This window comes from Hippichthys cyanospilos, chromosome 7 (genome assembly GCF_059441005.1).
Source record: "Hippichthys cyanospilos isolate Australia breed blue-spotted pipefish chromosome 7, RoL_Hcya_1.0, whole genome shotgun sequence".
Lineage (NCBI taxonomy): Eukaryota > Metazoa > Chordata > Actinopteri > Syngnathiformes > Syngnathidae > Hippichthys > Hippichthys cyanospilos.
The window spans coordinates 10,368,682-10,384,818 of record NC_142375.1 but is presented as its reverse complement, the minus strand read 5'-3'; the positions used below and the strand labels follow the sequence as shown (position 1 = coordinate 10,384,818).

The following is a 16,137-nucleotide window of genomic DNA, read 5'->3' as shown; positions in this document are numbered from 1 at the left end:
ATCCAATTTATGATGTCATTGACCACTTGGCAAATTTTCATTATATTCTTAATATCAGCCAATCAGATCTGTGTAAAATCTAAATTAAAATTTTTCTATAGGGCAGAACATGCAAACACACACATTTATTTTAAAACATTGAATTGAAAATCTATGTTGACTCATACCTGTAATGTGCATGTCATGTATGTGTTAAAAATGTACATTACAAACAGTAAGCATGGTTGGAAAAAAAAAAGTGTACCATAATAAAAGCAGAATAATATTGTAATTTGTACTATTGCACATACTTTGAGAGAGATTTTAGGGGGGCTGCTAAAACGGAAAAACGTAGCTCACTGAAGGACAATTCAGATAATTTGTCAATGTGTTGTACATTTGTACAAAATAAAAAAAAAAAGATTTAGAAAAGCAGAAATTCACACATAATATGGCATTTGGAAAAGCATTAAAAGAGATTTCCTCATGCACCACAAATCAACCAACACAGAGTGAAGCTGCCAGAGTTGTGAGCTGTTTGGCCCAGACCGAGACTGCGGGTTCATGCGAGAATGTGTTCCCGTGTGTGTGAATGCATGGAAGACAAGGGGATGCTTTGATAACATGAATCGTCATTTACGTACGTGGGTTGTATTTGTGAGCGATGCTGATTGAAACTCATTTGAAAAAAAAAAAATCCAGCTGAAATAATATTAGGTCGCAAGCTGGTGTTTGCGTGTTGCATGGTGAAGTGGGTTTTTAGAGGTTTTTGGCTGTGAAGTGTGTTTCATGTGTCCACGCGCGCATGCGTGTGTGTGTGTGTGTGTGTTGGTATAACACTACAACACAGCCGAGTATTTTGGCTGTCTGTAAAATGGTTGCATGGGAAGCTACAGCAAGCAGTTTGGCTGAATTTGTATGTGTGTGTGTGTATGTGTGTGTGTATATCCATCCTGATGGCTTCGATACAACACACTTTGGCTATAACAAACCATATCTCGGATGGTCCTTGGCTGCGTGTGTGTGCTGTGTGGGTGTGTGTATGCGACTAAAACCATGTTTGGCTTGACGTGTGAAAGCACACTACAAAGATGAGTTGTTTGTCTACTCTTTTTCTCTTTTTTTTAGCTTTGTGCGGTTGTGTGTTGGTGTGAAGGTGGCTGCATGAGAATTGGCTGACAGTGTGTTTCTGTCTGCGTGTGTGCGTGTGCATGTATGTGTGTGTGTGAGTTTGGCAGGCAGGTCCAAGGCAGCGCAGGCGTTCAGGCAGACGGTGAAGGTGGCAGCAGCCTGCGGCCTGAGAGCAGGAGACTCGCAGCTCTCTCACACACACACAAACACACACAACACACACTTCTGGAATCTGGCCAAATGACAATCCCTGGCTACAATGGCCTTATCATGGCACAAGCAGTTTTATCAGAATTAGGGAAAAAAAAAAAGCTTTGAAACCATAACTCTGCCTTGTCTCGCAAATATTTCATTTGACAGAGGCGGTAATTGTGTAAAAATACAAAACACACACACACACATAAAAAAGGCGCAAATGCTTCACTTGGAAAAAGCAGCATGGACTTTCCAGGACATGTTGGACCAATGCCTTGGATACACACACTGAAATTACTACTTCATTTTATTCTACCTTGCCATGTAAACAAATGCAAGGCAAGCGAGTGGAAAATATAACATTAAAATTTGACACTATTTCTATTATTTAATATTCAGTCAGAGTATTTTATGGCTGGTTGAACATTTAATGAGCAAGATGGTCTTATTTATCGTCGTAAAACAAAATTCTTATTTATTACATTTCTGTCACAGTGTGGAATCTGTGGGCTTAGAGTCAAATTTAGTGAAAAAAGGCAAAACATTTATTCAGCTAATGCGATAATGTTTTATTATACCTGTGGCATTTTTAGGGAATTTGAATAATGAAAGTGTTGTTATAAAGGTCGCTCAAGGCCTTCATTTTGGAAAACCCTGTTTTTTTTGACACCCTGTGTGGCATGTTTCTGCGATTTTCGAAAAAGGCGCACCCACTCGGGTTTTCAGTGCTTGCCCCCTTCCCCCGAGAGGAGAGTCGCCCACATACCTGGCGTGTGGACGAAGTAGGCCAAGTAGAGGTCCAGCTCCTTGACGGACACCCCGATGTGGTGCGGCTGGACGCACAGGCCCGGGTTGGTGCACTGCGGCGACTTGACCAGGCGTTCGCCGTCCGTGCTCTCCAGGGGACTGCCTTTGAAGAGGATGACCATGACCAGGTCCAGCCGCCACACCTTGTCGGCCTGGCGCAAGCAGTCGATGCGACGGATCTTGCCCTTCTGGTCGGGGTTGGACAGCACGCAGCAGGGGGGCTTCTTCCCCGTGATGGTGAGCACAAAGTCCTCGCGGAACTCGGGCCGGATGTCCTTGCGGAGCTTGGCCAGCAGGCGCGAGGCCCACTTTTGCTTGATCTCGGGCTTCTCCCCCAGCAGCTCGTCTTTCACGGCGCGCTCTTCCTCCTTGGACATGCGCTTCTCGTGCTTCTTGAAGTACTTGCGCTTGCGGGCCTGCAGGTTGAACCAGGTGTAGGCGAAGGCGCGGACGTGGGGCAGCAGGGCCTCGATGAAGGGGTGGAATTCATCCTGGATGAGGGAGGAGGATGGGGGGAGGGCGGAGGAGGAGAGGGAGGACGGGGGAAAGCAGGACGAGGAGGGGGAGAACGGGGGAGAAAAAGACGGGGACAGGGGGAGTGGGGGGGAGGACGGGAAGAGAGAGGTGAGGCAGTTAGCACCGGCGCGCAGCATGGAGGAGCGGCGCCTGCTCCGTGCGAGCGGAGCGAGGGAATGAACGAGAGGCGCCGAAAAAGAGAGAGAGAGTACGAGAGTGTGTGTGAAACGGAGAGAGAGAGAAAAAGAGAGAGAGTGCCTGACACTCTCTCCCCGGCTGACATCGCGTTGAAGGAAATACTTGCAGCACGGCACTTCAAGATAGGTGACAAGTAACTTACTAACCCTTTTCGGATGAGTGTCACCCATTGTTGTGTATGCATTAAAACCGTAAGATTTGCAAAATTACGATTTTCTATTTTTCTTACAGTAACTATTTAATATGTTCACTACAATAATTATCAAATTAACAGAATATATATATATATATATATATATATATATATATATATATATATATATATATATATATATATATATATATATATATATATATGTGTGTGTGTGTGTGTGTGTGTGTGTGTGTGTGTGTGTGTGTGTGTGTGCAAAAAATAAAATGGTAGTTACCATTTTGCTCTTTCATCATAAACTGACCCCGCAGATTGGAAAAAATGAAAAATTACAAAAATTGCACGTTTAGTCTATTCAAATTGTAATGTAGAAATGTTCAAACATTTTGAAAAAACAATTTAGAAAGAGAGAGCTGTCCAGTGAAAACAGACCCTCCAAGAAAAAGCATTACAAAAAAAGAAAAAAAAAGCCAAAGGTCACGGTGTAGTACCCGCAAAGCAACACAGGAGGTAGTGTAGCAAGAGCAGGAAAGTTGTTGTTCAAAAGCATAAAAGAATGAGAACGTAAAGAAGTTCAGCAACTTCAGTCAAAAAAAAAGGCTGCAAGGATAAATGCATCAAATAAATGAGTGGATCAAACTGTCAAAAACGTAGAAAAAGATCTTGAGGGGCTAGAAAAGCAACTCTTGGCAAAGCGGGTAGAGTTCAGCAGAATGACAGAGCTGGCCAGGGGAGTGAGCAAAGAGAAAAAAAGAGGCAAAACAAGAGGACGGAATCAATGTTGGAAGAGTGTGCGCAACCGCTGGCAAACCCGAGTGCCGCTTCTTTTTTCGCCCTCTTTGCCTCCAACTGCCTTGTCTCTCTTCCTCCTGCACCCATTGACTGAGAGTGTGCCAACATGCACAGGGACCACCTATTTGGCACCCAGTCATGGGCGACTCAGCCAATACGCACGCTCGCAGCGCCGAGGAGGGAGGGAAGAGCGATGGCGGGGGCAGAGGCAAAGAGGCAGTGGTGGGGGAAGGGGGGGGGGGGGGGGGACTCTGGCTGGCAGGGAGCGAGTAACTGAGGAAGCGAAGCTTCGTCACTAACCAAATAGCCGAGGTCCAATCTAGTGCGGAAAGTCAAAGTTCAGAGGATATAGCAATTTTACGTGGGCCCTATCGAGAGGCCAAATGTCGATCGCCCGCCCCCTCCCCCCACGAACCCTAATTGTACCTCGGCCCTTCTCAGGATGCCCCCCCCCAAAGACTCCCACCACACTAACCGCTCACATTACAGCACCTTGGCATGGGATGGCATGAGAAAACACAGGCCCAAAAATCCCACTAGACCCTGAGACCAGCAGCTGCTCCCGGATTTGCCACACAAACAAGGAGACGAGGAGGTGGGGGGTGAAAATAACTATCACCCCCCCAACACACATACACACACACACAAATATATATCCACACACATACACATGCCTCCCAACATGCTTTCAAAATGCAACAAAGCATGCCCCTCAAAGTTTGAAAATCACAACGGTAGTGGAATGTATGCACATTGAATTGACTTAGTCTAATTAGCGCCCACTGACTAACTGATTCAGGCAAGTCCATATTGCAGCTTTAAAGAGCCACTTAGCAAATGTCTTATTTTGCATCCCATAGAACGCTTGACTGTCAAGTGACGCTAATAAATTGATATTTACAAGAACTAAGACCAAAAGGCATTTGCTTTATTTGAAATTCACTGGTTGTGGACCCATATAACGGTAGTCTCAGTTGAACAATTTTATAATACTACAACAAACAATAAGTCATTGAATTAAGAGGTAATTGTAATTATTGATTGTACACTGTACAATAATGTAGCTGTTGCAAGAGATTCAATCTCATGCAATAAAAAGAGTAGTAGTAGTAAAAGTAATACATTTTTAAGGAAGTCACTATCAAACATTTCAAGGTTAAATAATTCATGGAATATTTTATCTATTAATCGGGAAATCAGATACATTTCAGTTTGCATTGAATTATATTGCAATATCATTGTTTTCCCCAATTATTGTTTATTAACCAATTTCTGGTTATTTATTACTGTTTAGTGGATAAAATAACAACTAAACAATAATTAGGCCATGCCACAAGAGAGGGCTTGATGCACTCATTAAATGTTTTAAAACACAAAAAAAACAAATGGTAATATTAAAGAAGATAATTACTCTGCTTTCATGAAAGACTACAGAAATCAGAGAATAATTACTGCTGAGAGGCTGAAATCAGAATGTTTGCACATTTTAAGTGAAACAATAGCTCTAAACAAGCACCTTTTAAAATAATTGTAAATATTTATAATTAATTTGATAATTGCTCACATATCGATTCATTAAATAATTTCTATAGCTCTAATAAACTGGATTTTATTCAAATCATATTCAATATGAAATGTTTATTAGAGTGACCCAAAAAGCCTTTGCGTTTAGAACAACCATAAAATTAATGCAAAAAAAAAAAAACTCGAACACTTTTTAAGATGAATTTGGATTACAATAGTACAATTGAAAAAAAATCCTTATTTGACAATAAAGTTACAACAGTATGTGGAAAGTTCCGCAGTTTATTTAATTTTAATGTGGCATGCATTGTCCAAGTGCCTTCGCCGAGCCTGGAACATTCAGTAATTTTTCTTCCTACAATACTATTACTCAACGAGGGATTAAGGAGACATGACATGGAATCTCGGCAAGAGGAGCAGCTAACTTGTCATGCGGCAAACTTGAGGGCCCAGACATTGCAACGCCGGGCCAAGCTGTCTGCCGTGCAACGGGACCGACCGACCGACCGAGCGCCTGCCTGCTTGCGTGTTTGTGTGTGAACACCTTACAAAGGCCAGAGTCCTCTACTTGGCGCGCGCGGCCATCGCCGCTCGTCTGGCCCTCTTCCTCTGTGAATATCTGGACGACCAAAGGGTCCAGTCCACTGACTGGGCGGATGACTGCTTGGCTAACTGGGTCGGTAGCGAGCTGGCAGGCCCGGAGTGCTGACTGGCGCGTGTGTGTAACGCGGAGCCGGCGACATATGTAACCCGCAAATAAAGTCTCGCCACCCCTGTTCAAATAGCAGGTTTTTGTGAAATAATAACAATGATAATCATAAAAGAAAATAGACATCATTTTGGAAAGCTTCCAACAAATAACGTCACCTCTTCTTTGTAATAATTTAGCAAATCGTATTTAAACTCAGGTTACACGGGAGACGACAAAGATAGCACGATATTCGAGTGTCTCTGAATCACACCAACTGAATGTTGTTCTTTTAGGCTTTCCTGACTCGAGTCGGAATGTTTTGTGACGACATTTCACCACGTGGTTGGAGGATTTTGTTATGGTCCAAAAGCAAGGTTAAACTTTTCAACCATAAATCCAAAAAGTATTGCATGCAAACGCAACACTGCTCATTACCAAAATAACTACAAACCTAAAGTGAAGCACGCAGCTGTTTTTCGTCAGGCTGGAACTTCAGCAGTAAATGGACAGAATTCTGAACGGTTTGAAATACAATCACAGCCACGTTCCAGTATTCATTACGGCGTGCACGGTTCGGCGTGCACGTTTGTACAACCTCATTATTTCAGTTTTTTTTTTCCTTTCTCTAAATGATTAAATAGAAATAAAAATGCGACATATGTTATAGGGCACATTTACAGTCGAAACTGTTTTGGAATAGGGTTAGGATTAGTCTCTTTTTTTTTTTTTTATTGCAAACAAATTTCAACTGAGGTGTGTAGACTTTTTATATCCAGTGTATGCATGCCTACATAACCTGCCTTCAGTATGAGTGGCAGCAAAGAAATGGCAAGAGAAGTGTAAAATATGGTGTTAAACAGAGTGTCTATTTTTGAAGCTATTTTTCACTCAATAATGGTGATGAAAAATACAAAAGAAATTAATGAAATAATGTACTCTATTAAGAGAACAGCCAATACTTTGTAGGCGAAGCCCTGCTATTTTTTGCTAATTTGATTTGATTTAGTAGTTTAAACCCTACAAATTGATCCTGCGTATGATGAAATTTTAAAAAAAAGGGGAAGGGGGCTCATTATGCACCCAAAAAAAAAAAAAAAAACACTCACAATCTTATTTGAAATAAATCAATTATTGGATTTGATCAGGACTTTAGTAAAAAGTATAAAAATTGTTTGGCAGTCATTCAATATGGCATGAAATATGCAGTTCTGCATTTTTACACAATAGACCAATGGTATTCAACCTGCGGGTCCCATAGCCACTGCTTTGGGGGTCTGCAAAATGTGCATACCTACATAATGAGACAGAATCGCCACTAAAACAATCACAATAAAGCAATTACTCCCCTTCCCCTTAGCTTTGGGCCTCTTAAAACCGACATGATTGTGATGTTTTATGACATAAATGTGACACTTACATGATTACATACTTACATGACTGTACTTAATTTTCTTTAAGAATAAAAGTTGCACTCACACAAAGTAAACACTCACATACAAGTGATTTAAATTAGATATGCAGAAGTGCAAATGCACCTCAACTTTGATTATTTGGCCATTTTGAAATTCCACCACGCGTTTGGGTTTCCTGTGTTTGCCCAGGTGGTAGTTGTCTAGGGCCTCGATCACCACTGTGCATGTGTGTGTGGATCAGTAGCTTGGCATGAATGTGAGGGCTCCTATTATCTGTGTATGTCACGCTCTGTGTTTCACTAAATATCGACCTTTGTTCCACCGGCCAGCCAAGACGAGCCACGCTCCCACCCCGACAAGGTTCACCTCCCGAGTGAGAGCCCGGCGGAAGCTCGAAAAGCAGTAAGAAAGCACTCGGGAGCAGCCAAAACTGACAGAGTGGGGAATATTTGTTACTCAGACTAATTTCTAAAAAACAAACAATTCTACCAGAAACAAGATTATTAACCAATAACACCAGTTTTTGGCATCACCTGAAGAAGTTTAGTAAGGTGTGAATAGGGCCCTGCCATAAATTGCATAGTTTCAGGCTCTGTCATTGAACTTGTATGCACATTTACAAATTCAAATTGCCAAATAAAAAATATAGAAATAATAATATTAAAAATAATAATAATCTCTTTTCCTTTGCCGTTCAATTTACTAGATGCGAAATAGCGTTGTTTGCACTGACCTCCGGGCACACAGTAAGCCTAACGGCCGTCTCGTTTGCTTTCCAATTCACCAAATGATGCATGGTTGGTATTGTTTGCGCTGACCTCCAGGCACACAACGTGCTTAACTGCCGCTCGCCCTGACCAACATTAGGCTCTTCATTAATGAAAATCCTCACAAACCGTGTCATTCAAAATGGAAAATGGGAGAGGGGCTGCCCTAGTGTGATGAGGTTCAAAATTATTTACCACTCTTGAAATATAATTTCCAAATAAAAGAGTGGTTTGGGGGAAATAAAAATAAATTTAAAGACCTTAATCATCGCTAAACATTTCCTGACTGCCTTTTGTAGAGCGCTATTTGCATTTAAACCAGACCAGCTTCCACACACAGCTGTCTATATAGCTCTAATATGCAAAGACATTCATTTAAAACTTGTGGAAGGAGTCCAAAATGGAATGATAGTAAGATGAGTTGACGTGATGCCACGTATCCTGCAAGCTGCACCCCCACATTGACGCCACTTCCCCATGCTCTCCATCTCTAATCTTGCCCTTTTTCTTAAAAATGAAAGTGTGAAAACACAAAAGAAAATTTTCATTTGAAATGAATTGAGCTAAAAAAACATAACCCTAACCCTAACAGAATAAACACACACACACACACACACACAAATAATACATCATGTATATATATATATATATATATATATATATACTGTATATATATATATATATATATATATATATATATACTGTATATATATATATATATATATATATATATATATATATATATATATATATATATATATATATATATATATATATATATAGATAGATAGATAGATAGATAGATAGATAGATAGATAGTGATCGACAGTTGTATTTTACAGGAATATAATCGTATTGAATGATCAAAAAAGTCAATACAAGTTTGAAAAAAATACTATTTTCATCTGATTATTTTAAAATATATTCTATACACACACACACAGACCCAGAGAATATGTATACGCAAACACACAAACCCACAGAGAGATAGAGTATGTTATAAAAGACTGAAATTTTCAGAATTTTCCAGAATTAACAGATGCACACAAACAACCACACACACACACACACACACACAAACAAGCATGCATGCATACGCACACACATTTTAATAAAACCCTGATCGAGATCAACGTTTGATAAACATGTATGTGCATGCACACTCACACACACACACACACACACATGCACACACACAGAAAGCGAGCTGATGAAGGTTTCAGCATGTCACGACATGTGACGAGTGGAATTCATCCCTGACATCTGCTGTGCAAAATCATATCCAGTATTGACAAGTGTGCTAGTGATATCAGGGAAGCACTGGAAGGCTTTCCGCCTCTTTGGTATGTAGGCTCAAAAAGTCCTGTGGTGATATTTTCTTTTCTTCACTGCTCATAATTTCACATAATACAGGCCCCTTGGACCATTGGAAAGCTTTTCCTGGTAAAAAAAAAAAAAAAAAAACCGAGGGGGGAAAGCAGCTGTGGCCCGAGCAAAATTTCCATGTTGTCTTCCCGAGAGGAGAGCAAGGAAAGTAAGGTGTGTTGGGAGCAACCTAGCGAATGAAACGGCAACTTTAACTTATTTGAAGCTTTGCAAACTCAAAAGCCTGACGGTTATGAAATCATCATTACACACAAGTTGACGTCACGCTCCCTTTGGAAACATTCTGGAATCGGTTGTTAATGTCAAGACCACACACTTTCACTTTCTGCAACCTATTTTTGTCAGCCTCCTGCAGGGAAGAAAGGAAAAAGCATTGCCCGCTATCTTCCTTCAAAACCCATCGGCGCAGATTGATGTTAAGAGTGTGTCTGTGCATCGTTTGTAATTACGCGTTTTTAAACACCGACGTGTTAGTACGTGTGAAAGTCTGGAAGCCATTCGCGGCATGAGGCGGCGGGCGGGAAAACTTTAAACAGCTCCAGAGACACGAGGACCGTTAGCGAGCCGCGGCTTCTGCCCGCTGCACGACTGAGCTATGGAATATTCCACATTTGCGCGACAAGACAAATGCACATCAAAGATGTTCCTCGTCATTTTTCATATATCCAGATTTATTCCGCTAAGATTTTCATGAGGCCCGTGTGGTTTTTCTGTGCATAAATATCACCACATACACTTAATTATAAACATATCCCCCCATATTTTGATTGTATTTATCTGCAACCGCCGTTAAATAAATAGGGGATTTTCTGACTTTGGTTTTGCTGGATGGAAAATCAAAACTCCATACACCCAAAACGTTTTGTGGCGACCAAAAAAGCAGACTACAGCGAAATGCTCACTCACCAGCGGTAATGCGAAACTGACGTTTCATCTAGATAGCAGTGCGCCGCATTAAAGAAACGCGTTTCTCTGAGAGTCGATGTTATCAGTTCTTTTAAACACAACTGGGCAACATTATACGATGTGGAGAAATCCTGCAGATTACAAAGATTTCAAAAGCAAAAGACAGGCTGGTGTAGCGTTTCATAATGCATAAGCAGTATAAATGAATGCGCAAAGGCAACCCTGCACTAGTGTTTATCTTATATTCCATTACTTGTCTGTAGAAAACATGCACACGTCGTTCAGCGTAGCATGACTTGGGGAGGACTTTTTGTTCCGTCAATTGACAGTAGCGGTGGAACCCATCAGTCTAGTTGTCAACAAGCCGACTATACTACTCCGCAACGACATTTGACACCTGAAAGTGGACCAACCGCCAATCACATGTTTTTGGAATCTAGTAAAAGTACCAAAATAAGACGGTGGTGGATGAGGATAGTGGTTAGCCTCACTAGCTTTGTCTATTCTGGTCGTAACTAGTTTGAAAAGATGCACACAAGAAATACCTCAGGACTGGAGGGCTGCAAAGTGAAATGAATTTACATCAAATGTTATATTTGTATCATTTTATATCTGTATAAACAACACTACACACTAACATAGGAAAATGACAATGACGTGAGTGCATACGGCCATTTGGACGCTGCAAGTGTTTGGAAATATTTGACCAAAATTGATAAAAATGCAATAGAAGCACAAATGAACCAGAAAGAGTGGACCTCCGGAATGCAGAATATTTCTGAGGCTGTCGTGGAACACGCTAAACTAAGGAAAATATGATCAGACCAGCCTGTTTGTGGGAAAGAATCAGGTGCGCTACTCCAACTGCAGTTAGCAAAATGGTGGATTGAATGGTTGGATTTCAACCGTTCTTGTTTTTATGCCTCTTCCTTGAAATATGTCTCTGTATTTGAAACCGATTTGTGAAAATATATTGTGTCAATTGACTCAATGTTAATCAAATTACGGATGACCAAATCAAATCTTGCCGTTCAAACTCGAATTGGCAGTGTAATGGTTGACATTGTTTACAAACTGCACCATCACAAATTGGATAGACAGCGTTGATGAGACCTTTTTTATTGGAGGTTTTATCATAGAGAGAAGGAGGACCGTGGGCAAGAGAATAGGCAGGAGTGTGACGTTTCACACTCGACTCCCTTTTATCGCTCATTATTGTCTTGACAGCAATTGTATAACAAGTATTTTAGACATTTTAAAATTCACTGGCAGGATAACACCACAGAGCTGCTCATACCACTGATATGTCTGTTTTTCGATAAACCCAAAATAAATACATTTTGCTTTTAACTCATACAATGCTTTGAATTACAGCTATCAATCGCAGCGAATAATTTATTGCCAGCCCGGGAACAAAAATCCTTGACATCAATTTATAGATTGTTGGGGGGGGGGTAATTATATTTTTTCAGCTCCCTTGCAGTCGGCCTGCCTACTTTGAAAAGTGGTATAGAAAAAGGATGGATGTCAGCTTTTTGCCTGGGGCAGGAGGGTCTCACACTTCCCAGTATTAGTGCATGCCGCAAACACTTCCGACAGGCGTACGCCACGGGCAGCACACACGGAGCGCAGGGGGGCCTTGAGGTCTCGGGCCTCATAGTTAGCTAATACAGAGAGAATGGAGGAGATAATGAAAGCCAATAGGCCCCCCCTTCCTAATAAGCAGCAGCAGCCGGCAAGGACTGCGTCTCCTCACACAAGAGATGCACTATTGAGAGACTTTCTCTCCCCTTCATTCTTTTATTCCTCATTCTGTCTGTGGGCGAGGCGGGATGCCAACCTCTCTCCAAAAGCCGGGCAGAGTGCCCTCGCCCTTTTATTAAAAAAAAAAAAAAAATGCTTCGCCAATGTGCCCGCCTCGCACGTTCAGTCTGCACACCCCGCCTTCCACTTTTTCTTTCTTTCACCTAAAACTAGTCAGTGTCTCTGGCTAACACTTTTTGCCTTCATTATATTGTTGCTACTGTTATCCCTCAGGGCCTTGCCGCTCCACATCCCCACTTGTCGTACTGGCCCGCATGAGCTCTTTATCGCCGTTGATTCAAGCACGGCTCAGTCTTTAGTCAGTGCGGAATTCTCCGTGGTTTTGCAACACCGTGACTAATAGTAATAAAAGAGGCTCACTTTTGCCAATCGTTGACATAACAGCATTTCGAAGCCCGAAAACACAAACTTTAGAATAAAAGTTATTTTTCATAAAAGCCAGCACTGTCAATGTCAATTGCAACTACAAATGGAACACTGACACATTTAAACCACACCTACAATACGCAGGTGTCAAACTCAAGGCTTGGGGCCAGATTTAGCCCATTCCATCATTTTATGTGGCTCGCGTGTGTGTCAACCTCCATAACCCTTGCTATAATCAACACCAACATTTTCATTTATCATGTGTAATAAATTCCTTGCTTTATTTAGTTTTTGGTTTCACCATTACACAGCCCTTTGAAGAGACATTATTAGTACAAAGTGGTCCTTAATAAAAATAAGTTTTACACCCTTGCTAAAACAGATTGGTTTTCTTTCATTCAGTTCCTAATGAGTTTTTTTTGTCATCTAATTCGGTATCAGGTGAAATATCTGCAGATCACTGACGGATGTAGGTTACAATGTGCAAGTTTGCACAAAGGAAAGAATGAAAATCAACTTTGCAGACGAGGAGGCAGCCATGCCAAGCGTGAGAGGCCGTGTTGGTGAGAGCGTCCTATCAGGGACACTGAAGCTTGCAGATTTAATTCTGCTTATCATTTGAGCTGGAGCCTTGCCTGCTGGGGGTTGGCGCCACGAGGGTTAACCGGTGCCCACTCCCCGTGGCATGATATGAGCTGGGTCTTTGCCTGCACACTCTGCCTTTGCCTGTCTGTCTCCCCGTGTTGACTCGGAGGCTTTGCACCCGCTCCAAGTGGCCTTTTCGTCCGACTTTGATCCCATTAGGGTTATAAGGTGTCCGTTTCAAATGGCGCTCGTGGAGCTGGCTCTTAATCTCCGCTAAGCTCGACCGTGTTTAGGTCAAAGGGAGACGGGCGGCGCGTCTTGAGCTGGCAGCTCAGGGGTTAAAGGTCGCTCTGCCCATTTTGACTGCAATTCCCTGCAGAGTGAGCAGCATGCCGGGCAGGGAAGACGCTGGGTACGCAGACAAATTCGTGCAGGGCGAGAAACAAAAGAGCCTTCACCACTGCGCATGTATAAAGACAGGGTGCTTTAGAAACGTTTGTCCTCAAACCACCACGCTCCCGTTTTAGACCATCACAGAGCAAAACAAGAGCAAGGAATAACGCACATACAAAACATTGATGGGAAGTAATCTCGCTGCCCAAACCACCATCTTAAGCACAGACATCAGGAGCTCAGCATCACCGCAAGGAGACAGCCATGGGTAGATGATGGGACAAAAAACAGAGGAAACCCACCTCGATAAAAGGCTTTGTCACAAAGAAGCGGGCGTATATAACTTCATATGTTGGAAAGTCTTTGCGGTTTGTTTTTTGTATGCACATGATTAAGTGTCTCAAATGTGCCAAGGCCTTATTATTTCAGTTTAAACAATTTCTCTCAACTCTACCACTGAATTATTTCTTTTTCAGAATTTGCCAATTGGTCTTTGGCAATATTAGACGGATATGCCTATAACAGTTTTTGAGGATCTAAATGTTTCTTGGTAAGAAAGGCAGAAATTAGAGGCAAGAAAAATAGTCATGAAATCATTGGTCAGTATGCACGCAGGACCATAACTCTTAAAGCAATCTTTTTACAGATCTGTAGCAGTTTAAATTAAAAAGAAAATCTTATCAACTGTTCAAATGCTTGTATCTCAATTAAATCTCATTAGATCAACTTGTAATTTTTTCTGCTAGCTCCATAAAGGATTCCAGTAACTCAATAAAATTATTTTCCAGATCCCGCCAAATCATGTGCCAATATTATTTTTTTCATGGCAAAAATGTAAACTCACTTATGTGATTGTAATTTGCATTTCTGCTAAAATAAAAAAAAAATTAAAAAAAACAATTAGACCTGCAACACATTTCTTGGACGCACTGTTATTTCTCCCATGAATGGTGCCGTGTTTATCAATTCTCAATGCCCAAACACCAGTCAGTCTCCATTTATAAACATGTGATTGTATGAAAAGATAGTATCACAGGAAAGTGCGCCAGAAGGAGCGAGCTGGACCGAAAGCAGCGAGAGCTGCCACGTCAGATGCTGCCGAGGCTTCTTGGCCGTCAGCACTAAAACCCACACACACACACGTGCAATTGAGTGTGGCGCGCGCGCGCATACACCATCGCACAAGCGTACACTTCTAAGAGTTTGCCTTTCATAGAGTCAGCAGCCAAGGCTGACACCTCTGCTCAGTGTAGCATTCACCGCTGTCTCTCTGTGTGTGAGTCAACTCGTATGGAGCCGCTCCATCAACAACACTCACAGGCCCTAATAATAAAGCCAGCAAATCCCTCGCTCCCTTTTTCCACTGCCACATGTCAGAGAGGGCATGGCCCAGCCCTGATTGTATCCTGTTAGAATTCTTTCAGGATTTGCACTACTAATGCATCTGATTTTTTATCTAACATGCCTGTAAAAATAAATCGAGTGAAAATGTGGCCCCTTTTATCTGTTGTTGGTGCTTGCGCCTCCCGGAAAAAAAATATAGTCCTGAATACAACGACACTATTGTTAGAGAGGAAAATCCAAATTACACACTTTTTAAATCTGAGGGGCGGAGAAAACCCAGAGTTTTGATTCTGCAGATAGCCTTTGCTTCCTCCATGGGCTATAATGCGGTTAAGAGACATTAGCATTCCTTCGCATCGCCAAAGAAACCGATAGTGTGTACACCAAACATTTTCGCTTAGGGACGACTACGTCGGAACATGGCCGAATGGTTTTTGGATGACAAGCAGGTAGGAAGTACAAGTAGCTTTTAAGCCTTCCAAATCCAACATAGGCCGAATAATACCGCGGCTTCTTCTGGGAATCAAAGGGAGAGGAGGCTGACGGAAACTGGGCTGATTTAAATGACAAAATGAGATGGGAGATGAGACGGTGCAGGCGAATAGAAGGCAACACGAAATAAAAAGAACAACAGGGAGAGGCGTTACAGAAAGCAAAGCATGTTGTTTTAAGAGCAGAACACATAGGAATTTCCATGTCGGGTGATCTTGTGAGGAAGGATCGTATCTGTCCGGTGAGATTGTATCCGCGGGAGGCTTCAATATAAGACGTTTTTCTTCCTCCGCAGTGGTTTTGATTGATACTACGAGAGGAGTTGTCCTCGACTGTAAACGCTTCATTACAGCTGACGTGCCTCAATGTGAATCAAAGAGGCAGGGATGCACTTTATAAATCTTGATACACGGCCAACACTTTGACACATTTACGATACGTGTGATGCTCGCGACTACCGATGCACAATGATACCGCTCACTAATGAAATTGTGATCTGATTTGATGGAAATTATGAGACAGGGACTCCCAAGTTGTAGCCAAATTAATTAACAAATAATAAAGATAAAAGGTCTTAAATATTCATTACATGTGGGGAAAAACGTTTTTAACAATTGCGATAACATTTCAAATTTATGACAAGATATTGGAGCTGTAGGTTTTGCATCTCTATGAATT

At 41.8% G+C, this 16,137-nt stretch overlaps 1 protein-coding gene across 11 annotated transcripts in view; it reads right to left on the bottom strand.

The window, feature by feature from the left end:
* The window catches only part of nfixa (nuclear factor I/Xa), a 139,390-nt gene that overhangs the window by 90,392 nt on the left and 32,861 nt on the right, over positions 1–16,137 (bottom strand). For 8 of the 11 annotated variants that reach the window (XM_088418532.1, XM_088418539.1, XM_088418535.1 and 5 more), the window contains one exon: positions 2,072–2,603. In XM_088418532.1, coding sequence (XP_088274658.1) covers positions 2,072–2,603 — 532 coding nt within the window. Of the gene's footprint in view, positions 1–2,071; positions 2,909–3,254; positions 3,948–16,137 lie in introns of those variants that run through there. The other 3 variants (XM_088418531.1, XM_088418537.1, XM_088418530.1) reach the window with 3 other exon arrangements.